The sequence below is a fragment of the Crinia signifera genome, chromosome 2 (assembly GCF_055691185.1).
Source record: "Crinia signifera chromosome 2, ASM5569118v1, whole genome shotgun sequence".
Lineage (NCBI taxonomy): Eukaryota > Metazoa > Chordata > Amphibia > Anura > Myobatrachidae > Crinia > Crinia signifera.
This window is the reverse complement of record NC_139218.1, coordinates 273,003,905-273,031,581: the sequence shown is the minus strand read 5'-3', so window position 1 is coordinate 273,031,581 and position 27,677 is coordinate 273,003,905. Positions and strand designations below refer to the sequence as shown.

Here is a 27,677-nt window from a genome sequence, read left to right as displayed (position 1 = left end):
AGGTGACCTGGAAACGTGCACCGTTGAGGGTCCCTGAGGACCAAGGTTAAGAACCACTGCTATAGGCCGTCTGTACTGTTAAATGTTAATACTGTATTCCACACTGTATCCAGTGTATAAAAAGTCTAATCTTTAGGGTTGTTACCACTCCCCCACACTCCCGTACTTACTCCAATTTGCCGCAGAGTGGGAGACTTTGGATTACAATTGAAAAACCCCCTCTCAAAATCCTGCATTTGCCACTGACAATCCATACTGAATCACGCCCTCATCTAAGTGAAGGATTACAATAGAAATATCAGCAGAATTGTGTTAAGTGTCAGATACTGTAGGTCAGAGACCCGCACAGCTGACATACTGTAATTATGGGCTGGTACAAAATAAATGAATAAGTATACCTAATCCCATATCATAAAAGTTAAAATACATGCAATTGTTACATTTTATGGTGGGACTCTGGCACTCAGCTTCATACAGTAGGTTGTAATATAGAAGCATTGGACATGCACCAACAAAATCTACGTATTTACAACTTTTTATTGCATTTGGCTTTCTTTAAATAGGAGGAACAGCAGAACATTCACATATATTCATGACGAGATGGACCAGTCTTAATATTACATTGTCATTTCCTCGATACATCTAAAAGATAATACCTGATATTCAGAATGGAACACTACCGCATTCTGACATCGCAGATCCTACACAATGAGCTAGCATGCCATGAAAATGCAACCATTTGTAATGGAACCTCCTGCCTGATGCCACCAGATAATTTCAATGCTATTTTAAATACAGTTTTAAGTACTGTTATTACAATAATGTTAGCACTTGTCATGTTTTCCATGGGCTGCACTGTAGAAGTAAAGAAATTCTGGGGCCACATAAAGCGTCCCTGGGGCATAGCAGTAGGCGTCCTTTGCCAGTTTGGTATAATGCCACTCTCAGCCTTTGTATTAGCCCTGTTATTTGACGTTCTACCAGTCCAAGCCGTTGTAGTACTAATTATGGGCTGTTGCCCCGGAGGAACAAGCTCTAACATCCTGGCGTACTGGGTAGATGGAGACATGGATATGAGGTAAGAAATATATATACTGTAGAATGTAAGGATGTTTGCCGAGTGCACTTACTCTTTACCTTCTGTTAATGTATTTATAAATGTAATTTGTGCCACAATCACCTTAATTGTGGTGTATAAATAAATGGTAGAGTTTGTGATGTGATTGTCAATTACTGTTAAACAATTAACTAAGAATGCACCAAATCTAAAAGACAGAGCCGGGGCAAATGCAGGTGCAGGGTTTTGACAAGGGGTAGATTCCAGATTCACTTTTTACTGAAATATTCATATGCTTCTATATCTCTGGATAAGCACACACATCGCAGTGCGCTGCATAGAGAAGCTGCACAAGTGCTTCGCCAATGTCAGTACAAGTTAGTTAACAGCCAACATGGATTGTAATATTTTAGTGCAGTTTTTATTGCTGATACTTGTACTGCTTAAAAAAAAACACAAATCACAATCTATTTCTCTATATGGACAATACATGGAATGTTTCTGGACTCCCCAAACTATTCTCAATTCAATTTTAAGCCCAACAATACATTAAAAAATATATCAATACATATTAATAATTCTAATAAAGTCACATATAGAACTAATAAGATATTCCACTTTAATGTGGTCACAACACAATGATTATAATTTGGTTGCATCTTAGCAGGATAGAAATCTAACCCCACATATTTGTGATTTTTGGAAATATTGTACAGCATAGTTTAGTATGTTTTTAGTTACTTTATATTATATAAAATGTCTGTTAATGCTGTATACAGTACTGTACTTTGTTGTAGTCTGAGCAAGATCATATTTTTTATGTATTTAGTGAGACCCGTGTCAGTTTGCACATGCTTAGAAAACTTTACTTGCACAAATGCAGATTTTCATGATTCTAAAGATCCATACACACCGGGCGATTTTGCCAAGCGTGTATGGTGCCTGATGGTGGAGAAAATCACTGGGCTGAAAATCGCTCAGTGCCTACACACTGAGTGGTTTTCGCCCGACTTGAACAATTTTCCCGGAGGGTGGATGGCGTTTCATAGCAGATTGCTATGGAAAGCCATTCATCTCGCCGCTCGACGTCAGGGTCGTCAATGATGCAGGAGTGCACATGAGCGTTCAACGCTTATTGCTGCCCTGTACACACTGGCTGGCTTTTGAGCAGTGGTGCAAGTAGGAAAAGCGAAAAATGGGCATGGTCAGGGGGTGTGGTCAGGGGTATGGTGATGTGACACTAGGGGGAGTGGATGGAATATTGCACGCTGAAGGCACACGGCCAAAATTTACACAGTAATGCCTGTTATGCGTCACAGGGGGAGGGGCGCGCATCTCCCGTTTTCTCCTGCCCCGGCTTCACTGACTCTATCTCGCGCGCTGACTCCTGATTGGCTGCCAGCCCGCGAGCTCTGATTGGCTGGCAGGCAACAGCCTAGTCTCAGTGACACAGGGAGGGGAAGGAGAGACGATCAATGCGCTCCCCTCCGAAGTCAATCAGCTGTGGCAGGGTGGCGGAGGCCACGCCCCCAGCCACTTACATATGCGCGCACACGCATTAAACACTTGTGGGGTTATTTAGGTTAGGTACAGCAAGGGAATGTATGCAATATATACCAGGCGCAAATACAAGATGAGGATGATGTAAAGTATTGGAGAAATGTTTTATGTGTCATTTTAAACTAAAGCAAGGGTATATCTGCATGCAGTAAATATGACCCCATCAGCCATACCATTAAAACCAATGTCTAGTAAAGGAAAAGCCATGATTATCTCATTAAAATGGGGCCTGTCAAGGGTGGGATATATTAGACAGCAAGTGAACACCTTAAAGTTAATGTGTTGGAAGCAGGAAAAATGGGGAACTGTAATGATCTGAGCGACCAAATTGTATTGGTCAATGCTCTGTTGGGAAACATTGGGTCCTGCCAGTCCTGTGGATGTTACTTTGACATGTATCACCTACTGCACCTAAACATTGTTGCAGACCAAGTAAGCCCCTTCAAGGCATGGATATTCCGTGATGGCGGTGGCCTCTTTCAGTAGGATAATATGCCCTGCCACACTGTAGAAACTGTTCAGGAATGGTTTGTGGAACATCACAAAGAGTTCATGGTATTGACAGTCTACCCTATTTCCCCAAATCGAAATCTGACTTCACATGCATGTGATGTCCTGAAAACAAGCACAAGTGATGGAGTACCCACCTTGCAACTTACAGAACTTAAAGAATCTGCAGTTAACATCTTGGTGCCTTATGGAGTTTGTGCCTCAATGGGTCAGAGCTGTTGTGGTGGCACACGAGGGACCTACAAAATATTGTTTTTAATGACATGGCTGATGGGTCTATATGTATATAGAAACTTCTACATATATCATACTTGCTGAAAATCTTATATTCATAGGTTAGACAGTATGGCTTTATCAGAGATCCCCTTGCCAAAGTTTGTGCATCAAGTATCTATAATTTGATACTAGCATTAACTAAAAAGTCCTATATATAGTTAGCCTTTAGTTATAATGATCCTATTTGTCTTGCTCAGTAATACTGTGGCTACAGTGTACCTGCAAGCTATTAAAAAAAAGTCTTGAGAGTTATTCATGAAACAGTTGTCACCTGACTTCATCAACATATGATTTCAAATGACCAATTACTACTTTATTCCAAACATCTGTGGCCATCTGCTCTACAACCCGTGTCGACCCTCAGTGGACGACCCAATGTACTGTATGTCGAACTTCATTGACCCATACCGGTATATACGCATCCTGTGAGCCTGGTCTCGCTAACCATAGCTAAAGTGATGGAAATCAAGCGGAATCCATGTCATTAAAAATGAAGTCAAAATATTAACATAGTATAATTGTAACAAAAATAAATCCAATAATAATGTACTTGTTTCTGAAATAAAATGTAAAGTTTAGTTACATACACATATAATATTACATATGTATATTTATTTGCTAGACGGTGTAAAAAATCACTAGCAAAACAGCCGCATTGTGTTAGCATACTGAAGTGCAAAATCAGATTTTCTACATATGTTTTTGCTCTGTTGTCTGACTGTTATATTACATTTGGTTTTAATAGTTTATATGTATGTAAAATATCATTGCATATTGATTTGTTTTGCAGTATAAGCATGACAACTTGTTCCACACTCCTTGCATTGGGTATGATGCCTTTGTGCCTCTTCCTCTACACCAAAAAATGGGTTGATTCCAGTAGCATAATTATTCCTTATGACAGTATTGGTAAGTGCTGCTGGCTAAGTATAGTTGATGTTTATAACAAGGGTGCCATGACATACTTCAATCTAAATCTAAACGAATTGGACTGAAGGAAAGTTGATAGTCATACAATATACTGTAGAAGAAAGAAAGAAACAGAAGGAGAAAGGTAGAGAGAAATCCTAGCTGAATACTAAATGCCAGCCTGAATGCCATCTGTTCATTAATTGCCTTAGTTAATGATGGCAGCAACTGTTTTTTTGTCAAAAGAAATACCAGGCACCTACAGAAATAACATAAGAATATTGTCACAATATCTTAATACGCAATAAAAACTTTTGTAATTACTATTAAATTAAACAGTTCTGACCAGCAGTGGTGGCTCCAGAGCAGCACAGTCCAAAATTCCACACCAACTTCCAGTGTGGGCTGGCGATGTTTGGCAGAGTTTGGGGTAGAAGTTGGTGTGGCTCCACTATTTGAATTTTGTTGTCGAATTCACGGCCATTTTCCAACAATCCGCTGCCGTTTCCGACAATATATGGACTTTCAGTCAGAATAATAAAATCCCGGAATGAATAACCGCCATAAAGTGGAGAGAAATAAAGTACCTGCCAATCGTCTCCGAACTGCCATGTTACAGGCTGTGGGACCCATGTACAGTATCAACAAGTGATAACACTCACTATTGTGAATGATACAACTAGTTGCATATGATAAATGGTGCTCCAACCAATCAGCTCCAAACTGTCATTTTTCAAACACATAAGAGTTAGAAATTCAATCTGTGACAGTTTGGAGCTGATTGGCTGGATGACTATCATAGGCAACAAGTTTTATCACTCATGACATGAGTGGGTTGTTTGTACTCTATACTTTATCTCCGAGTCCCCATGGCTTAGTCCCCTCCAGCTGTTGTTGAACTTCACATCCCAGCATGCTCTGCATCAGATTTAGCATGGCCAAATAGCAAAACTGAAGCAGAGCATGCTGGGATTTGTAGTTCAACCACAGCTGGAGAGTCAAGGTTAGCCATCAAGGGCTTAGTACATTGGCCCTTATTCTGGTTCACTTGTAAAGGCAAATTCCTTCTCAAAGTAAGCACGTCCACAAGCAGAACAATTATACATAACAGCCAAACTACTAAAGGCAACACTGACCACGTTATGTACACGTTAGAACATCAGACCAACTCTCACTTATTTGACATGGACAAGCATACAACCTGGAGTAAGCTTACATCCCAACAAAACATCAGCCTTAAAATGCCCAAACAAAAGACCTAAAGATGCTGGAGGTGTTAATAAATGGTTACGTCAAAATATATAATCAGCCCAGGACTTTGGAAACTCCAAATATTCTCAAAAATCATGTGTAGGAAAAGTTGAATATGGCCAGATAATGTCAGCAACCACATGCAGAACACTGTAACAATAGCATTTATTTATTATTATTATTATTATTATTATTATTATTATTATTATTATTATTATTATATGCCAATCCACTAGCTAAAACAATAGGTAAGGGTAAGATTGAATTCAACACACTATTTGCTTCAGTAAAAATCTCTATATAATTTTTTTATATAAATACACATTGCCTATATTGTAATATATTATTATATGCCAACTTGATACCCCGGGAGGCTTATGTATGTATGTATGTAATGTATATATGCAGGGCCGGCTCTACCACTAGGCAGCTTTAGGCAGCTGCTTAGGGTGCCAGGATCTTGGGGGGCGCCATCAAGTCTACAAATCAAAAAATCAAGGATGTCTATGAGGATCCTTGTTGTCCTTAATGCAGGTGGTGGCTGTGGAACTTCTAAAGGTGCCCATACACGTACCGATTACCCGGTACTTTTTGTGCTAAAATAGCATCATTGTGTATGTGTTGTGCATGCGATGCAATGCTATTTTAGCACAAAAAGTAACGTGTAATCGGTATGTGTATGGGCACCTTGAGACCTCTATACTTTCCCTTGAGTCCTACTTCCTACATTGCTGCCCCCTCCTCCTTGTACTCTGTTGTGGGTGGCAAAGGGGAGGGTGCAGAGTACCTCAAGGGAAAGCAGGGGACTTGCCCACCTTCCCGGGGGGGGTAAATTGAAGTTTTGCCTAGGGTGCTGAGAAGCCTTACACCGGCCCGGTATATATGTATCTATCTATTTCATGTTGTGTAATATATGAATCCTTTTTATTTGAACTGTTGGTTTGTATATTGAGCACCACGTGATTTGGGTGTTTCACAAGTCTTGAAGGCCCTGGATACACCTTAACTGTATTTGACCTATGCTTACCCAAATATATTCTTTCACATCAAATCTCCAAGTGTTAGGAGTTACAAGGGTAAGACAACAAAAATGTCATAAAGATGCATGCATACACATTTTAGTGTCTGCGCAGGTACAGAATGGACAGTTCACACAAAAACACCCATACATACCTCTGTTACTGAATTTCCTAATTGTGTGGGTCATTATAAAATAGGCTGCAAAAGGGTTCAGTACAATTTCCCCACATTAAAAATACAGACGGTCAAAATACAGATGTGTTCAAAATGCTGGCATTCATTATGCCGACATGGTCTAAATGCCAACATTTAAAATCTAGACCAGTCAAAAAGTCGACATGGTTTTTCCCTGTGGATGTCGACATGGACATCGTAGAAGTGTACCATGGCCCTTAGCTGTGCTGGTTGCACTCGCCATCTTTGGCATGGTGCCTCACTGCACTTGACACACTATTATAAACTAAGTCTATGCCCACATGGATCGTGAAGTAAGGACAGGTCAGGTTCAAAGAAAAAATCATGGAAACTCATGTCGACATTCTAAATGTCGGCATTTTTAATGTGTCAGTATTTTGACGGTCTGCCAATGGTTGTCTGTATTTTGACTGTCTCTTAATTGACTCCATCCGCTACAAATGAATATACTCACAAATGCTAGAAATACTAATATACTGTAATACAAATCCTTAAAATTACATGATTTTATGAATCCAAGTATTATGCCCCTTTCACAGGCTCCGGCTCCTGCCGGGCGGCGAAACCCTGCATGGCCAAGAAGCCGTGCCGCAAACAGAAGTTAATTATGGACATGATTGTGTCCATTCACATGGGACGGCCATGGCCCGGCCGCCCGGTTGCAGCCGGATGTCACCACTGGAGGGCACAGCTGCCAGGCTGCGGCCGTCCCCACCATTCTAAACTTCTGTGTACGGCACGGCTTCTTGGCCGTGCGGGGTTTCACGTGTGAAAGGGGCCTAAGTGCATTGGTGATGCAATTTGCATTCACATGTCACTGTTCCCCTACTGCACAATACTGGGATTTGTGACATCGCTAAGTAGTACAAAAGACTTATCACTGCCCCACCCACTGCACCCTTAAGCAGAACAATTAAATATGAGCAAAATATATAATTGTATTTTTTATTTTTTTAGGTATTGCTTTAGTATCGCTTGTTATTCCTGTTGGAGTTGGCATTTTTGTAAATTACAAGTGGCCTAGATACGCTAAGAAAATTCTTAAGGTCAGTAGCAAAATTGTTTCCCTCTTTAAAAACTCAAGATTAACATAGCAAAGACTCTTGTAGCTACCAAATCAGAGAGTTGCATCTTGTAATGTGTATAACGGTACTTGTTTCCTAGCACGGCCACAATCGCGGGCATCACGGGTAATTTTTAATGGTCTGCGATGCGAGCGACGCAATGCCCGCGATTTCCCATTGAAATGCATTGAAAAAGTCAAAATCGCGTCGGTCGCATTGCATGCGGCCAAAAAAAGCATGCAATGGTACCGACGCGATGCCCGTGATTTCCCATAGGGAACAATGTAAAATGCCTCAATTTACCCAAATCAACATAGGGTACAATGTTAAATGGACCAGAGAGCCCAAAATAAAAACCCTGACCGGTGAAATGGCCCCCCAAAAATAGTTAACGCCACCCCACGATCAACGTGAACCCGAAGCGTGGCGAGCGCAGCGGCACGCGTCCTCCGACCTTTTCATACCCCCACTATCCACGTCGGCGTGGAGTTGAGAATAGATAGTGTGGCGAGCGCAGCGAGCCACCGACCCCGAAGCGTGGCGAGCCCCGCGAGGGAACGCTGATACCTGTGAAGCCCGCGAAGGGACGCGTTTACCTGTGAAGGTATCCGCATCCGCTCGCCACGCTTCGGGCTCGGTGGCTCGCTGCGCTCGCCACACTATCTATTCTCATCTCCACGCCGACGTGGATAGTGGGGGTATGAAAAGGTCGGAGGACGCGTACCGCCGCCCCTCGCGGGCTCGCTGCGCTCGCCACGCTTCGGGTTCACGTTGATCGTGGGGTGGCGTTAACTATTTTTGGGGGGCCATTTCACTGGTCAGGGGGGGGGGGGTTTGGGCTCTCTGGCCAATTTAACATTGTTCCCTATGTTGATTTGGGTAAATTGAGGCATTTTACATTGTTCCCTATGGGAAATCGCGGGCATCGCGTCGGTCGCATCGCATGCGATTTTTTAGCCCGCATGCGATGCGACCGACGCGATTTTTTTACATGCGATGCCCCAGATCAAGATCGTTGTGGCCGTGCTAGGAAACAAGTACCTGTATAACAAAGCTAAACAGGAATTTCGGCAACAGTCATCTCTAGTTTTACCTTTAACAATATAACGAATAACCAGGACACTCATGTTTCTTACAAATGGCCACCTACACAAATTATAGTCATACAGTAGGAGACATTTGTGAAAAATTTCTGACCAGTGTACTCTATTGCCCAGTGTTGTACCAGGGCATACAGTAAATGACTCACCGAGGGAAAGGAAGTGGTAAGGGCCTATGCTAAGTGGTGTGGTCAATCTACAGAGGAGGTGTGGTCAGCCACTGCAGAAACATGGCTCCTTGATACATACAGTATAAGGGATATAGTAAATACTGGTAGTCTATGCATAATAATGTACCAGATGGAGAGCACCCTGAACTGCTAGCAGCAATATATTAATCCTTTAACCCCTGCCACCTGAAAATTGGGATGCGCGTGCATGTGAGACGCGAGCGCATCCCAGTCAGATGGCGCACCTCTCTGTCACCAATCACCAGCGGGGCATTCTGACGAGCCCCCGCGCTGGCTGAGAAGCACTCCATATGTATGTGCATTGTTTTGATGTCTGTAAAGCGCCTTGAGACCTAGTGTGCTATATAAATAATCCTTACTTACATTAAGAAAAGTATACTGATTATTACTATACACAATGCAAGTTAATAGTGTATTTTCTCTTTATAGGTGGGATCTATTACAGGATTCATTCTCATTATACTTATCGCTGTAATAGGTGGAGTGCTGTATAGAGGATCCTGGGATATTGCTCCAAAAATATGGATTGTAGGAACAATATTTCCAGCTGCTGGTTTCCTTTTTGGCTTCTTGTTGGCTTATATATCTAATCAATCATGGAGCAGGTAAACAATGCATATATATATATATATATATATATATATATATATATATGTATATATATATATATATAATTGCAATTATGGACCAACTTGTAATTAACTATGTATATTGGCTTATAACAATAGCTTTCATATATTTGCTTTCTGAAAATAGAAAGATATAAGGGAACATGAGAATAATAAGATGTATAGACTCACACTGCTGAGGATTAGAAGCTTCCCTTGTTAGTAAGCTTAGTACTCGTATTTGGAGCATACGGATGTTAGTGAATTAGTCCTTAGTAAACTGATATTTAAGAACAGTCCTGTTTTGTCACTGCCGTGACATGATCATCAGGTTATTATTCTAATCCTCAGCAGTGTGGGTTTATACCCAAGAAGGATTTTTAACTATATCAATGTGATTGTCACATTTTCTTTTATGTAATTTTGTTATTATTGTCGTATAATTGTGGCCACAATTTAATTGTTCACCAATCAAAACAGTATGTCATACACATTGGATAGTGTGTGATGGTACTTGACGCCAGGGTCTTAAAACATTTGAAAATCCCCGAAAACAAGGGTTTTACAGCATTGTATACACTGGAAAACATGGACTGTTTAGCGTTCTGAGGACTGTGTTTGACAATCTACAGTATTAGAGTATTAGTATTACTTCCCAAACACAGTCCTCAAGGCACCCTAATGGTCGAATAACGCAGTGCCTGCAATAGGCATGTAGTGGGTTAAACATCCCCATCTACGTCACACTGGTAAGCATGTGACTAGGGGATCCAATAGCCTGGGTGGGTTTGGCCTAGGTTAACTGCAGTATAGGGGCAGGAAGGGGAGGAGGATTCCTCTTGTTCCTGCCGAAATTCCCTCCCGCCCTCCCCAATTTGTGGTTTTTTGAGTGGGTGGACGGTTTCATCGCGTTAGCTGATAGGCGGGAAAGAACGGCAGGTTTTTTAATAAAATTAAGTTTACATTAGTTATTGATCTGGCGTATATGGTTTGTTTCGGTGCTCTCACCTCTCATTGATTTAGGCCTGTTGCTGTAACACCCGTTTCGGGGTCAGTAACCCCCTCCCGGCTGGGTGGGTAGTTAATGCAGTGAGGTTGAGTTGGATACCGCTATTTGTGAGTTAGGCCAGTCACGTGTGTAGTTGGGGTGGAGTTTTTAGTTAAGAGCCGTTCTTTTTTGGCCACCATTAATCAATCAATTAATTTAAATAATCAAATTAGCTAAAAATTTCCGATAAATAAATCAGTTAACAATTTCTTCCAAACCCAAGTCTCCGAGTCGTTATTTCAGGTTTATATAGTAATAAGTTAAAGTGTTTAAGGTTTTACATGCTAAATAAGGACAGGTAAGATGATGGGATGTTTAAAGGTTTTAAGTATTTCCATGCTTGGCCACAGATGACTTAGTTTCTCAATCAATTTAATTTAAATATCTGTGCTGAGCCATGGATATTTTTAAAACCTGTGGCACCTTGAGGAACCTCTGTCTAATGCCAGGCAGCATCTAGTGCTCAGACGCTGCCCGGCTTCTCCCATCCCGGGCAGTGCGGCTCTGCACAGCGCTACAACGTCAGAGGTCACACTGCCCATGGTTTAGTATATTGCTTACATTTATTCTGATTTTAGAAAAAACAACTGTAAAATAAATGTTCACATAAGTGTATATATATATATATATATATATATATATATATATATATTAATGCCACTTATGTATTAAATAATATATTACAGAACAACATATCTAAATTGATTTATCTTTTTTTCGTTTAGGTGTCGCACAATCTCTTTGGAAACTGGAATGCAAAATACCCAGCTGTGTACCACAATAATTCAGCTTTCATTTTCTCCAGAGCAGCTGAGTTTGATGTTCACCTTCCCACTCATCTACAGTATTTTCCAGATTTTGTTTGCAGCTATATTATTAGGAGGTGAGTCATTTATACCCTCAGATCCCTAGGGGCATATATAAAAGGGTCCGAGTTTGCTGGAAGTGCAGGATGCCAGTCGATCTCAGATGGTTTTTTTTTAAAGTGGCAATCATTTACAAGGCAAAACCAGGTTGGTGCTTTAAAATAAAGTCCAGAATCACCCAGCAACCAAGACCTCCGTTAAAACTTTGCTCGTTTTACATATGTCCCTAGTGTTAATTTTATACCAATTTACAGTCAGTCATTTACATTATAAGGATGACTGGCACTTAAAGCTAAAAGGACAGACAGATATTTAAAATAAAATGCAACCACCAGCAGTAATAATAATCTACTAAAAGGTTACTGCTAATATTGAATAATGTGTGGTCCAACTACAAAAGTGTAACAATCTATGCAGGCTGAGTTGGTTACACAATATATAGACACCCAAAAGCTGGGCACAAAGGATCAAGGATCATAAGAACAGGGCATTACACTTGCCCCTTGAGAAAATAAGTTACAAACTATGCCCACATTATCCCATGAGATAGCCACTTGAGGAAAGGACAATTAATAGAATAACAGCCAAATTTTGGTACAGTGTTTATACTGAGGCAGCTAGATTCTATCCTTCAAAGCTTCAGTGTCAGAAGATAAGGTACTTGTTTCCTAGCACGGCGCCACCATTTTTAATTGTATTGATCGCGGCCGCAAAAATCGCGCCGATCGCATCGCATGCCAACCAAATCGCATGCGATGCGATCAACGCAATTTTTACATTGGAATCAATGTAAAATGGTCCCTGAGAGGGAACGCGCATAACTTCACAAGTATACGCATCCCCTTGCGGGGCTCGCTGCGCTCGCCACGCTTCGGGCTCGGTGGCTCGCTGCGCTCGCCACACTATATGAGATCAACTCCACGCCGACGTGGATATTTGGATAAGAAAAGGTTGAAGCGCTCGCCACGCTTCGGGTTGCCGTCAATAGTGGGGTGGCGTTAACAATGGGGGGGCATTAACCATACTTAATATCCATGAGGGGGCATATACAATGAGAAATTGGCCATATTGGCCCTTTTCCCATTGTTCCCTATGTAAAATTGCGTTGATCGCGTCGATCGCATCGCATGCCATTATAATGGCATGCGACCGACGCGATCAACGCGATTTTAACTTTAAAACTCATTTAACATTGTTCTCTATGGGAAAATCGCGTTGATCACGTCGGTCTCATCGCGGGCCATTATTATGGGCCGCGATGGACGCGATCAATGCGATTTTCTCTTTAGCGGCAATTAAAGCTGGTAATTGACAGAAAATCGCTTTCATCGCTTCGATTGCATGCCTTAACTTAAGGCATGCGATCAACCCCGATGGGCGCCGTGCTAGGAAACAAGTACCGAAGATAACACCAGACTCAGATCTCTCTATTCTTGTACCTTTAGTCAGGTCCCTGTTGGGAAAAATCGGGTAGACTTAATCCTCATTAACATTCATTTGGGGGGATGGAGCTTATGTAATACTGTAAAATAAGTGGTATATCAAATTGTTAGAATCTTTGCCAGACTGCAGGTACATTTACTAATGCTTCTCAAAATCAAAAGTGGTGATGTTGTCCAGAGCAACCAATGGAATTGTAGTTATCATTTCTTTGTTGCATCCTAAAAAAATTATAGAATCCGATTGTCTGTTATGGGCAACATCACCATGTTCCATATTTAGAAGGTTTATACCCCTTTCAGACAGAAAAGTCTGAAAATCCCGGCAAATACACAGCATTTCAAATGCCGTTTCATTTTAAATGCTGTGTCATTTTGCCGGGAGCAGCCTGACCCCTCTTCACACAGAAGAACAAATTACCGGGTTGAAAATTTCTACCCGCTAATTTGCTGAATAACACGGGTATTTCTTCTGTGTGAAAGGGTCAACACGGGTCATGGTCCTGGTCAATTCCAGGGTCGGATTTACGACACAGGTGTGCCCTTTCACACAGAAAAGGACCCGTGTATTTGATGAAATTCCCGGGTGGAACTGCTTCACCCGGGCATGTCATTTTCTGTGTGAAAGGGGTATTAATCAAACTATCCATGGGTCTGCATAATTCATGGATCTTGTTTAGTGCAAGGGGTCCTTAAATCAAGTCTGTTTGGATACAACTGTTGAGGAGTGCATTCTGCAATCTCTCCTCTTATGACCCACATTCCCATAGCAACGGAGGCACACTGCTAAGCATGTACTGAATCCGACCCAATGCACCTCCTGCACATGAGTCCCTTACTGCGCATTCTTTTTCATCCAGACAGAGATAGTCACTACCGCTGGCTGCACTACAAGTCCCACTGTCACCACTGCATGTATCTGCAGGTGCGAAACAAACCAACCCCTGGTTAGTTATGTGCGTGCCAATAAAAATGATACCCAGAATGTCACCATGTCCCTTATTAAGAATAATACCATAATCTTAAACTTACTGTTCAATACATTATATATGTGCCCCAAATTTGCAATATCTCCACTCCTTCATTAAAACACTTACTTCCTACCCCTGTTAAATATCAGCCGTAAGATCAATGTGTGGTGACAAAATAAACAAATTCTCACCTGGCCTGGCTGCCTTTGGTTGGCCCCATCATCTCTCTCTCTCAGTCCTGCTCCCGACTCATTAAAGCTTCATTAATTCTGAATGGTGGATAGTTACTGCCATCCACCAAGCAGTGTGTGAATACAGCCCACCACACTGACTGGTGGAGGGCCAGAGCCATTAACTAATCAGCAATGCACCACAGTTCCCCACTGTCTGCAGCCTAACAGAGTGGATGGATGCTGCAGTGCAGACAATATGATGTCCAATACTATAATTACTGTACATTGACAAACAATTCGTCTGCCTGTATACCCTACTGATCAGCCCATTTCTGGATGCCTCTGGTCATCAGATACTGATTTATAGATTCATTAAGCTTGAAGTGATAACTTGTCTGTTTTTTATCACCGGCCAATCAGCTCCTACCTGTCATTTTTCAAACCAAATGTGACTGTTAGTTCAAGGGAGAACAAAAAGAAAAAAGAAAACTCTGTTTGGGGGCACCCTTGCGTCCCAAAATATTCTATGTACTGTGACTGTTCTTTAATATTTAACTTTTATTTCATTCATTAAAATTATGGACCACCTCTCATCAGTTATCACACACAGCGAAAATTATGAATATTTTTAAAAAACTATCCATGTTTTAATGCTCTTTATATGTTCATAACAAATTGCGGATCAGTACCTTCACCAATATGAGAATTTGAAAAAAATCTCAAAAAATGTAAAAAATGACCATCATATATCCAGCCACTTCTTACCCATTAACTCGGGTTGGTTGCGTGGTTAAATCATAGGTCATTAATCTCATACCATCTTGTTTACGCAGGAACCCTGTTCCACTGCGTGTTATTTTCTCAGAATTTATGACCAAAAGGAGAAAAAATAGGTAATCCGCCCTCTCAGACTTGTATCACTTCTGCTGTTCACCCTTCATGCCACCGGCGGCAGAGGAAAGGGAATGAGAGAGTTTGTTGTCCCGGGGTTTAGGATTGAAATAGATAAGATAGCCAACCGTTATACCAATGTGGTCACCCTTGGCAACCCTGTTGCCATGTATGGCATTGCAAGGTACTACCAATGGATCCCAATCGGCTTTAGGTTCGCTATGAAAAAAGGGGAGTATTTTACTCTATAGGTAATAGTGGTCACCCCTGCCAGCAAGACTCCACCTCTGCTTTTCTCCCTCTTGTAACCCACAGAGGAGGGAAAATGAGAGAGTGGGGTCCACCCGGGTTTTGACCTAAATAGTCAGATGACCAATTACAGTGCCGGCAGATCCTGCAGGCTGCTCCTAATACTATATGAGCATTGCAGAATGCTATTCCTGCTGGAGGTCGGCTCTCATATTGGTCATGAAACAAAGAGTAAAGTACAGTACAATTTAGGAACATACAAAAATTATCCTTACTGCCTCTTTTATATATTTTACTCTCTTACATATTTAGTAATAAGTTACCTCTCTGTATCACCCTAATTATTTTACTCTTATCTAGTTAATAACCTCTTATTCTCCAATTATTGTCTAAATTTCTAAAAAAATGAAAGTGGAATTAAATAGGGTATGCGTTTGTTTTTATCAATGTTTAAAACGTGTACTGCCACATAATAATCATATAACAATTTATGAGGATTTGTAACCAGTATTATTTGCTTCTGGATAGTATCAATTAGTTTTTGAATACAAAATTGCCAGTGTTCATTCAGTACCAGACAACATCAATTAATTCCTAAATGGGCAATCACCAGCATTAATCCTGCCTCCACAGGATACAAATTCATTGGATTCCCAAATGGATTAATTGTTCCTACCCAAGAAAACCAGCCATGTATCTATGTATAGTTTGAGCGCAGTTCTAGAGACAATATACAGTGAAATACTTAATCTATAATGCCAGAGAATTTTATAGCACTATTTCAGCACATCAAATATGATATATTATAAGGTATGCAGACAATTGCAATTGTGCTGTTCTCACATCAAATATATAAAACAGTTGCAATGTTTGTTTGTCAATTCTCCTGTAACAATCAATTTGGTGCAAACAATTCAAAGGATATAATTCCCAGCACCATATATCAGTGCTATCTCCTTAAGGCAGTAACTATCCCACCTATTGTCTGGCAGCCTGTCTCTATATGAGCGTATTATCTATGGTGGAATCCCAGCGTCCGCACACTCCAATAGTGCATGACAGCAGGTTGCCACCCGTTAGTTGTACCGCTCCCCCCTAAGGGTAAACTCTGTGACACTCCGGCTTCTATTGGCGGGTCGCCTGTATGCACTTGCACTGACGCGAGATACTCCTGGCGTCCCCCCGTTACCTCTCCCGCCGGCAGGAACAATTGACCCGGCTGCGTCTCTCTGCTGCGTCTCGATGCTGCGTCTGGCTCTGTGGGAGGCTTCCCTGGACTGATTAGGATTACAATTCCTGCGGTCACATGTGTGCACCACGTGACCTCTCAACCTTCTGACGTACGTTTCGCCTGAGCTTTGTCAAAGCCGGGTCAATTGTTCCTGCCGGCGGGAGAGGTAACGGGGGGACGCCAGGAGTATCTCGCGTCAGTGCAAGTGCATACTGGCGACCCGCCAATAGAAGCCGGAGTGTCACAGAGTTTACCCTTAGGGGGGAGCGGTACAACTAACGGGTGGCAACCTGCTGTCATGCACTATTGGAGTGTGCGGACGCTGGGATTCCACCATAGATAATACGCTCATATAGAGAAAGGCTGCCAGACAATAGGTGGGATAGTTACTGCCTTAAGGAGATAGCACTGATATATGGTGCTGGGAATTATATCCTTTGAATTGTTTGCACCAAATTGATTGTTACAGGAGAATTGACAAACAAACATTGCAACTGTTTTATATATTTGATGTGAGAACAGCACAATTGCAATTGTCTGCATACCTTATAATATATCATATTTGATGTGCTGAAATAATGCTATAAAATTCTCTGGCATTATAGATTAAGTATTTCACTGTATATTGTCTCTAGAACTGCGCTCAAACTATACATAGATACATGGCTGGTTTTCTTGGGTAGGAACAATTAATCCATTTGGGAATCCAATGAATTTGTATCCTGTGGAGGCAGGATTAATGCTGGTGATTGCCCATTTAGGAATTAATTGATGTTGTCTGGTACTGAATGAACACTGGCAATTTTGTATTCAAAAACTAATTGATACTATCCAGAAGCAAATAATACTGGTTACAAATCCTCATAAATTGTTATATGATTATTATGTGGCAGTACATGTTTTAAACATTGATAAAAACAAACGCATACCCTATTTAATTCCACTTTTATTTTTTAATAGAAATTTAGACAATAACTGGAGAACAAGAGGTTATTAAACAACTAGATAAGAGTAAAACAATTAGGGTGATACAGAGAGGTAACTCATTACTGAATATGTAAGAGAGTAAAATATATAAAAGAGGCAGTAAGGATAATTTTTGTATGTTCCTAAATTGTACTGTACTTTATTCTTTGTTTCATGACCAATATGAGAGCCGACCTCCAGCAGGAATAGCATTCTGCAATGCTCATATAGTATCAGGAGCAGCCTGCAGGATCTGCCGGCACTGTAATTGGTCATCTGACTATTTAGGTCAAAACCCGGGTGGACCCCACTCTCTCATTTTCCCTCCTCTGTGGGTTACAAGAGGGAGAAAAGCAGAGGTGGAGTCTTGCTGGCAGGGGTGACCACTATTACCTATAGAGTAAAATACTCCCCTTTTTTCATAGCGAACCTAAAGCCGATTGGGATCCATTGGTAGTACCTTGCAATGCCATACATGGCAACAGGGTTGCCAAGGGTGACCACATTGGTATAACGGTTGGCTATCTTATCTATTTCAATCCTAAACCCCGGGACAACAAACTCTCTCATTTCCTTTCCTCTGCCGCCGGTGGCATGAAGGGTGAACAGCAGAAGTGATACAAGTCTGAGAGGGCGGATTACCTATTTTTTCTCCTTTTGGTCATAAATTCTGAGAAAATAACACGCAGTGGAACAGGGTTCCTGCGTAAACAAAATGGTATGAGATTAATTACCTATGATTTAGCCACACAACCAACCCGAGTTAATGGGTAAGAAGTGGCTGGATATATGATGGTCATTTTTTACATTTTTTGAGATTTTTTTCAAATTCTCATATTGGTGAAGGTACTGATCCGCAATTTGTTATGAACATATAAAGAGCATTAAAACATGGATAGTTTTTCTAAAAATATTCATAATTTTCGCTGTGTGTGATAACTGATGAGAGGTGGTCCATAATTTTAATGAATGAAATAAAAGTTAAATATTAAAGAACAGTCACAGTACATAGAATATTTTGGGATGCAAGGGTGCCCCCAAACAGAGTTTTCTTTTTTCTTTTTGTTCTCCCTTGAACTAACAGTCACATTTGACCTATTTTTAAAACTCGGGGTGCACCACTGACTGTCACGCCTAACCCAAAGAAATTCCTTTTTTCAAAGGGTGTGGTGACTGATTGTGAGGTTACACTCATAAAGTCAGTAGTCCCAAATTATACAGATTAGATCATAATTAAAAATCTACAATTATCATAATATAGTGTTCCACAAGACTGGTGCGGTCTCTATCCCATTCCCCTTTTCCCTTTCTATACATATTTTTCAAACCAAACCTGTAACTTCAAAGTTAGGAGTTGATTGGCCTGTGATAAAAACCAGACACTTTATCACTTCACCGAGCTTAATAAATCTGCCCCTCAGAACCCTCCCTGTGTGCACCACTGACAGACCTCAATCACACATTGACAATATCAGCATAGGTTCTGCCAATCAAACTGCCAGAATGACAGCCACTTTTTTGTCTTGTTTTGCAATGCAAAATAACTCATTGAACAAAGCTTACATCCAAAAGCTACCCTAAACATTTGTAGAAAAAATTTCACATACTGGGGTTTATTCTAGTTCATTCTTTCTGACAAAATCCTTCTTAGATGGAGAAAACCATGTGCACTGCAGGGGGGCAGATGTAACATGTGCAGAGAGAATTAGATTTGGGTGAGTTATTTTGTTTCTGTGCAGGGAAAATACTGACTGCATGATTTTACACTTCAATATAGATCTCACTTTGAAGAAAAACCCCACCCAAATTTAATTCTCTCTGCACAAGTTACATCTGCCCCACCCACAGTGCACATGGTTTTGTCCATCTAAGAAGGATTTTGTCAGAAAGAATGGACTAGAATAACCCCCACAGTGCATAAGTGTACACCTCTCGAAAATGTCACTTTTTCTCCAGTTACAGTACATGCTTTTTAAGATATTGCTTCACTTACGTTGTTTGTATCAATGTATATATAAATCGTTTTCTCCTAGGTTACCGTCTGAGCTTATATTTTACGGGTAACAAAGCAGAAAATACAGAGGAAGAAACGAAACCAGATGCATTCAATGGAGAAGTGAACAACGGATTGGAATTGGATGAAAAACCTAGCAATGGGGACATCTTATAAGACCATGATATACTGTGCCATCACATCAAAATGAACAAATACCGATATGTCCACATAAACCTTCCCCCATTTAAGCCATATGGCTCCTTTAATCTGCTACTATATATATCCATCTAATTGCTACTTGGGGTGGAGCGTCTTACAGTGTACGCACACCGTGGAGCGTCTTACAGTGTACGCACACCGTGGAGCGTCTTACAGTGTACGCACACCGTGGAGCGTCTTAGCCATGCTAAGCATTTCCTGCCATACTAAGGGTGTATGAGGACACATCTGTAGCTTGAACTCTCTGTATTATATTGTAATAGTTTGTATTTTATGAAATAATATATAATACTTTAAATCAAATGTAACTAAACTGTTTTGGTATGTTCTTGTATATGTTAATAATTTATTATAACAATTTATTTCAGTAATGGAGTCTCATATTATTATTTTCACCTTTATGTTCAATCCATCATGAAACCCTATTGACATTAACCTCACCAGTGGTGTGAGTTCGTCTCAGTGGTGTCCACCAAATAGCTCAATCGCAAGGTGCCTCTCTCCAGTAAGACAGGTCATGGGTTCTAATATAGGGTGGGACACAGGGGCAGATTGGGATGGGATTAAGCCCAGGAAATTGATGGATGCAGCCCTAATAGGGGAGAAGAAAAAATTCCACCTAGGTGGAAATATACAGGCGCTAATGGGATGGGTTGTTGTACTAGCTGCTCACACCCTAGAGGGGGAGGTCAATCCCCAAATAATGTCAAAGAAGGAAAGAAAAAATTATGGTGGAGCGCTGTTTTGTAATATAATAAAATTATATACTAGTAATGATCAATTGGGCATCACATAAAAAAATATTATTTATTTTATACTAGCATATATGCATATTAAAACATGAAAAGTGTATAAAAGAAATTGCGCATACACATAAAATAAAGTAAAAAAGCACTCAAGTATTATATATATGAAGGACATGAAACAATAAATTTGGGTCAGTCTCACTTGTTCCCATTGTGTTCTCCTCTGGATGGTTACTGGAAATCTCCCTTATTGTCCATGGAAAAACTGGTGCAGTGGGTAGGAGGACGATTTTCTTAGGTCCACTTGTGAGAGGTAAGTTGGAAGTGATCTCTCAATCTGGACAGGCTCCAGTATTGGCAGGTGGTGGTATCCCAATATATCGTCCAGTTGGTGGATGGAAAGATGGATTGTCCAAATGAGGGAGAAATGGGGGAATGGCAAGTGGGAGAACTGGTCCAAGTGAGGTAGATTGGTAGTCCAATGTCCAATGTCCGAGTGCTGTGCTGGCCTAACGCGTTTTGTTGTGTTCTCACAACTTTATCAACTTGATAAAGTTGTGAGATTATTGAAGTGCAACATACATTTTGCATAAAAATACAAAAATTATTTTTAAAACACGTAAAAATAAAAAAAAAGATTACTCAAAGAATAAAGCATTTATATATTTTTATTTATTCTTACTTGTTCGTTTATACATCCATGTATAAACATGGATTGGTAGTAGAAGTATCTGCAAGGGGGCACCGACAAAAATCTTACCATCAAATTGCTTAGGGCAGGCCCTGTGTCCCTTCCTTTACTGCCTTTTTAACCACTTTTAATCCTACTGTAGCATCAAATTGTCCCTGGACATCTTATAGTAGCGCATATGAAATAGTAAATGATATGCTTGCGTTAATGGGAAGGAAGAGGCTTTAAGGGTGATTTCTACACACATAAATGTGTATGTAGTAAAAATTGTGTAATTGTAGACTGCCTGTAAATGATTGTGAAATAAAATATCAGAACAGGCAGAAGGAGAGCCAATAAGTACAAGAAGAAAAGAAGTACAGTAAAATGACATACTGTAATATTAGTGTTATCTCATGGGTTCACAATCCCAGCCGCATGAATAAAAATAGTACTTTTGTGATATTTTTATGGCAACCTAAAATCAAACAGAAACAATACGTAAACAAATAAAAACTGAGAAAATGTCATCCAATCAGATCCATAAACCCTTTACTGCTGGATATGCCTGAAAAGGTGTATGGATTAAAGGGATAAAAACTTAGGTGATGTGGAAATCAGTGTAAATAAAACAAATCCACCTGACATTCCGTTGAAAGGTGAATCCTGATATTATATTTACAGATTGCTTATAAAGGATGACTGTCCTCCCCACTGAGTAAGTAGAATATGACCGAAATATATACAAACATAAACATGCATATGCATGTGGCTAAGCTATTATCATCTTATTTCTTCCTCAAATGTCTCCTATTATTAATGTTAGTTATTAGTCACAGGGCGTCATTTTAGAACATGGAAGACGGCAGAGTTAAGGCCCACTTTGTGGCTTCATGTGCCCATGTGTACTGACTTTGGGCATAATTCAGACTCCGTTGCAATTTGACAAAACTTCACAAAACTGCAACTGCCGGCACTAGGCTGCACAGAGCAAGGCCACCCCACTCGCCGTGTCACTTCCCACGATGTGACTGGAAAACTTTGCGGGCACATCTCTAAAATGGGAGCACCTACCTTAGGGTGTCCCTTAAAAGCGAAGCTCCGAAAAATCGACGGGACACCCCCTATTTTTTTTCCTTTTGCTATTCTGAGAGCACATGCAATATATGAAGTTAATCGGCCAACTCTAACCCGTGCACACAGTTTTACGTTTTAGGTGACTTTTCTTAAAATGGCTTCAAACGCTTTTTAAGTGAGTGCATGTTTTTTTGTTGTTGCAAAGGTGGGAATTGGGATCTGTGGAAGGGCCTCTTAGCAACATATTACTTTATCACAGGACATTGTGTGTAAAATATACATATATCATATACACAAACAATGCCCAATGATGAAGTAGTATATTCATTTTTTACACTTTATTAAAACTTTAACAGCAAGTAATCAAAATTAAATAGAATGAAATTATTGTAATCTGCTCACTTTAGGTTTCAATATTTTTTCAGATAGAAACTCTGGCCCTTATTCTGGTTTGGGTAGGTTATTTTGTTTCTGTGCAGGGAAAATACTGACTGCTTTATTTTTACACTGCAATATAGATCTCACTTTGAAGGAAAAACCCCACCCAAATCTAAAGGGTGAGGTGGGCCTCATGGAGCAAGCTTCCCTTTTTGGAGCTTGGTACATAAGGTTCAGACTTATTCACAATAATGTGGAGGGTAACTGGCTCAGTGCACGGTTTGCTTTGCTGTCTCACATTCTGATGATTGTGGTGTGAAGTGTGTACGTTTTTTCCATGTTTTTGTGTTTCATCTTGGTTCTTCCCACAGTCTTGGTTCTTCCCACAAGGACTGACTGGGTGGTAATACTAATGCAGTTTATTAATGAGTGTTGTTGCTAGTTGTATTGTATTTTGTACTTCTTCTTCTTCTTATTATTATTATTATTATTATTATTATTATTATTATTATTATTATTATTATTATTATTATTGCATGCCTGATCTGGTATAAAGTTCAGTGACGTCACTCTGTCTCCTCCTCTAAATCCTCCTGAGCACCGTGCGTCTGGGGCATTTGCTGTGTGAGTGACTGCTGCAGTCTGTGCTCTGATTGTAGTTCAGTAGAAATTTTCAAAAGGTACAATTTGCCACTGGACTTTCTGCACAGTGATATAAAGGGCCATACACACTGGGCAACTTTGAGCTGAAAGCCGCTCAAAACAGCAAGTTGTATATCCCAGCGATGAGCGGTGAGCGCTGCTGCACACTCCCGCATTCTCGCCAGGAAAGCCGCTTATCTGCTGGTATTACCAGCAGATGAGCGGCTTTGAGGATGGCATGCGATGCGATTTTAAATTGTATAAGCACCCTAATGGGTGCTTTCAATGTTAAATGCACCCCCACGCCACCCCCACTATCAACGCCAACCCGAAGTGTGGCGAGCGCAGCGAGCTCGCGAGGGGCAGTGGTACGCGTCCTCTGACCTTTTCATACCCCCACTATCCACGTCAGTGCAGAGTTGAAATTATATAGTGTGGCGAGTGCAGCGAGCCACTGAGCTCGAAGCGTTGCGAGCGGAGGCGTATTACTTTACATGTATTCCGCGTCCCCTCGCGGGGCTCGCTGCGCTCGTCACACTATATAGAATCAACTCCACTCCGACGTGGATAGTGGGGGTATGAAAAGGTCGTAGGACGCATACCGCCGCCCATTGCGGGCTCGCTGTGCTCGCCACGCTTCGGGTTGGCGTTGATAGTACGGGTGGCGTGGGGGTGCTTTTTCATTGTAAGCACCCATTACGGTGCTTATACAATTATTTATCTTATAGGGGGCACATTTAACATTGAAAACATCCATTAGGGTGCTTATACATTTTTTAATCGTATACCATTGTATATGCCATACAATGGCATACAATGCAATGGTATACAATTTAAAATTGTATAACATCGGCTGCCATCACGTAACATCGCATCGCATATCATCATATGCCTTACGGTATGCGATGCGATGGGCGCCGTGCTAGGAAACAAGTACCTTTATCTGTTTTCCGCCTGCTAGCACTATGAACAGGCTAGATTATCAGGCTAAAAAAAAACAAGGTATAAGCAGCGCTTTCACACAATAAATGCAAGTGTATGCATCAATCTAATCATAAAAAATTTAATAAAACAATACACATAAAATACAATAATGGTAAAAATCAGTAGAATTATTAGGACCACTGATTAGAGTATAGTCACCACCGATGTTGGAAAAACCTGCACTGATCTTGACAGCAAATGTCCAATGGAAAATAGAGGGAGTCCGTCCATACGTTTTTATGTCACCTGTGGATGCTTGGTTGATGGCCCGTTGGCAGAAGTTGTTATAGCCAGCCCGGGAAACCTTATTTGTATAGGCAATCCGCTTTACAGGAATGGTTGGTCGGTCTACAACCTTACTCGTCAGAATTGAGGACAGGAACAGGATCAGATGATTTAGCAGGAAGTCAGAAGATGATTTTGCAAAGGGTGGTGTAATAACTCTTCTCAGATGGGAGGTCCAAACGCGTCTGAGAATAGTTATTACACCACCCTTTGCAAAATCATCTTCTGACTTCCTGCTAAATCATCTGATCCTGTTCCTGTCCTCAATTCTGACGAGTGAGGTTGTAGACCGACCAACCATTCCTGTAAAGCGGATTGCCTATACAAATAAGGTTTCCCGGGCTGGCTATACCAACTTCTGCCAACGGGCCATCAACCAAGCATCCACAGGTGACATAAAAACGTATGGACGGACTCCCTCTATTTTCCATTGGACATTTGCTGTCAAGATCAGTGCAGGTTTTTCCAACATCGGTGGTGACTATACTCTAATCAGTGGTCCTAATAATTCTACTGATTTTTACCATTATTGTATTTTATGTGTATTGTTTTATTAAATTTTTTATGATTAGATTGATGCATACACTTGCATTTATTGTGTGAAAGCGCTGCTTATACCTTGTTTTTTTCTGTTTTTCTATATATTTGGGGAACTGACCACCCCCATAAGCAGCAGCTAACCAAGAGAACCACCCATATATAAGCGCTCTAAACATTAACCCAGGTTAATTATTTGCACAATAGATTATCAGGCTGCCATAGGCACCTATGGCAGTAATAAGTGTCTGAACTATTACTAGGGAGAGAGTTAACTTATCATCAGCTTTCGTCTCCAGTGCCAAGCTTTGTCTGGGTTTTGCTATCAGGGCCAGATTAAAAATGGTGGGGAAGGAGCTCCAGGTCTCCACATAAAAATAGGCTCGCCTTCATGACAGTATGATGATCACCAGACAGACACCAGCTGGCCACATGGTTGGCCATAATCATAAGTATAAAAATTGTATTTCTGTTTTACACATTTATGCAAATGTTATATATGTAGGGAGATATTGGGGCAGATGTATCATAGCAGCGCTTATCGCGCCGCTATGATACTTCCTGCTTCGCCTCAATAGCGAGGCGAAGCAGGAAGGGACATCGACAAGATGTATTAACATCTTGTCTGCCGAAGCGGGGGAGCGTTAACTCCCCCCTTCGGCGATGTCCCTTTCTGGAGATAGCGCATCAGTTAATAATCTCCTGTCCCCCGGCCGGCCGCACTGGGCATGCGCGAGATCTCGCAAAAACCGCGAGATCTCCAGCGCAGCCCAAGCCAGACGCAGGGCTAGCGTTGTCCCCATAGTGGGGGATAGGACAACGCTAGCCCTGAGCTGGCGAAGCGGCCGGGGTGAATTAACGCCTTGAAGGCTGTTAATACATCACCCCGGCCGTTAATCCCTGGGGGGGGGATTGCAGGGACAGCCCCGCCGAGCGTAACTCGGCGGGCTGTCACTAGCGCACGTTAGGTGCGCTAGTAATACATTAGGTACAGACGTAATCCCCCCCAGTTAACCAGCGTTAAGTGCATTTTTGCACTTAACGCTGGTTAATACATCTGCCCCATTGGGGCTTATAGTGTATGGGCTCTACATGCTTATATGGCATTTGCCTCACCTCTGCCCCTTCTCTTAATAGGCCCCTGAAGATTTCCAGTTCCAGGCCCATTAGGCTCTTACTCCAGCCCTGTCTGCTGTCTTCTAAGTGAAGAAGCAAGAAGTGATCTCTCTGTCACTTATGCCTGGTGCACACCAGGACGACTAGGGCCCGATCCCCTCAATTTAGATCCAATTCCGACCAATTAGATGTAGATTGTGTGGTGATTGGGCCCTTTTCTGTCCTGGTGTGGACCGATGCCGATCTGATGCGCGGTCCCGCGGGTCGGTCGGTCGTTATTCAGATCCTACCTGCTGCAGGTAGAATCTGAATAACGACCATACTGCCGGGTGCGGGTCGCCATCGGATCGGACCCGCTCAGGGTGCACATCGTGAGTGGGTCGTGCCCCCCCCCCCCGCATCATCGTGAGCAGGTCTGAAGAAACACTGACGAAACACTCACAATGTGCATCGTGAGCGGGTCGTCGTGGTGTGTACCCCACATTAGGCTGGTTGTCAATAACGATTTGGTACATACTAAATCAAGCATGTACAAACTACGGCCCTCCAGCTTTTGTGAAACATCCCAGCATGCCTTGCCATAGTTTTAGCATTCCCTAGAAGCAAAACTGTGGCAAGGCATGATGAGAGTTGTAGTTTCACAACAGCTGGAGGGCCATAGTTTGAACATGCCTTTACTAAAGCGTCAGGGATTACTTCCGGCACACTACAATTATCTTAATGAAGGACAGAACGATCTCTCATATTGCTTAGTGTGTACCCAGCTTTAGCATTAAAGGGTATGTGCAGTTGTAGCTGAGTGGTGACATTTTCAGTTGACTTTCCTCATCGCAGCTATTCTTAATAACAATTGCACTAGCCTCCTCCTGCTTTGTAATGATAGCAAGGGAAACAGGAATGGCTATATCTGAACAGTATGAGAAGTATTAGTACATGGACTCCAAACTACCAACCAATCAGCTCCTAACTGGCATCTTCAAACATCGCCAGCAGCATGACAGCTAGAAGATGATTGGCTGGTACTGTATCTCTCTCCACTTTACCACTCTCCAAGTCTTTGTAGTGTAGCACATCTCCCCATTAATGAGAACATTTTTACACTATGTCGTAGGAAGTGATTATCATTTATCAATACTTTCAATTGGAATCTACTTTCTCCATCTTGGCACATTTCATAGCAGAAGTGTAGTCATTGATTATGCATTATAGGACAGTTCCACTTACTCAGGCTTATATTATAGAAGGACATAGTAGGAGGAGACATAATTACTGCTACCAATATTCATTATTCTGTTAGAAACCAGAAATCTGTAAAGTGTTGCAATGATCAACTGGACAGGCAAGCACGTAGCAAAGTTAAATGGGGGCAAGCTTTAGTATATGTGTATAACATAATATATATATATATATATATATATATATATATATATATATATATATATATATATATAT

The 27,677-nt window shown here is 41.3% G+C and overlaps 1 protein-coding gene across 1 annotated transcript; it reads left to right on the top strand.

Moving 5' to 3' along the window:
- Positions 1-754: 754 nt before the first annotated feature.
- Positions 755-20,017, top strand: LOC146059049 (ileal sodium/bile acid cotransporter-like). Its single transcript, XM_083171195.1, has 6 exons — positions 755-1,078; positions 4,194-4,312; positions 7,736-7,824; positions 9,563-9,738; positions 11,515-11,672; positions 19,609-20,017. Exons 1-6 carry the CDS (start codon positions 762-764, stop codon positions 19,743-19,745), a joined length of 996 nt encoding a protein of 331 aa, XP_083027321.1. The 5' UTR covers positions 755-761; the 3' UTR covers positions 19,746-20,017.
- The last annotated feature ends 7,660 nt before the right edge of the window (positions 20,018-27,677 follow it).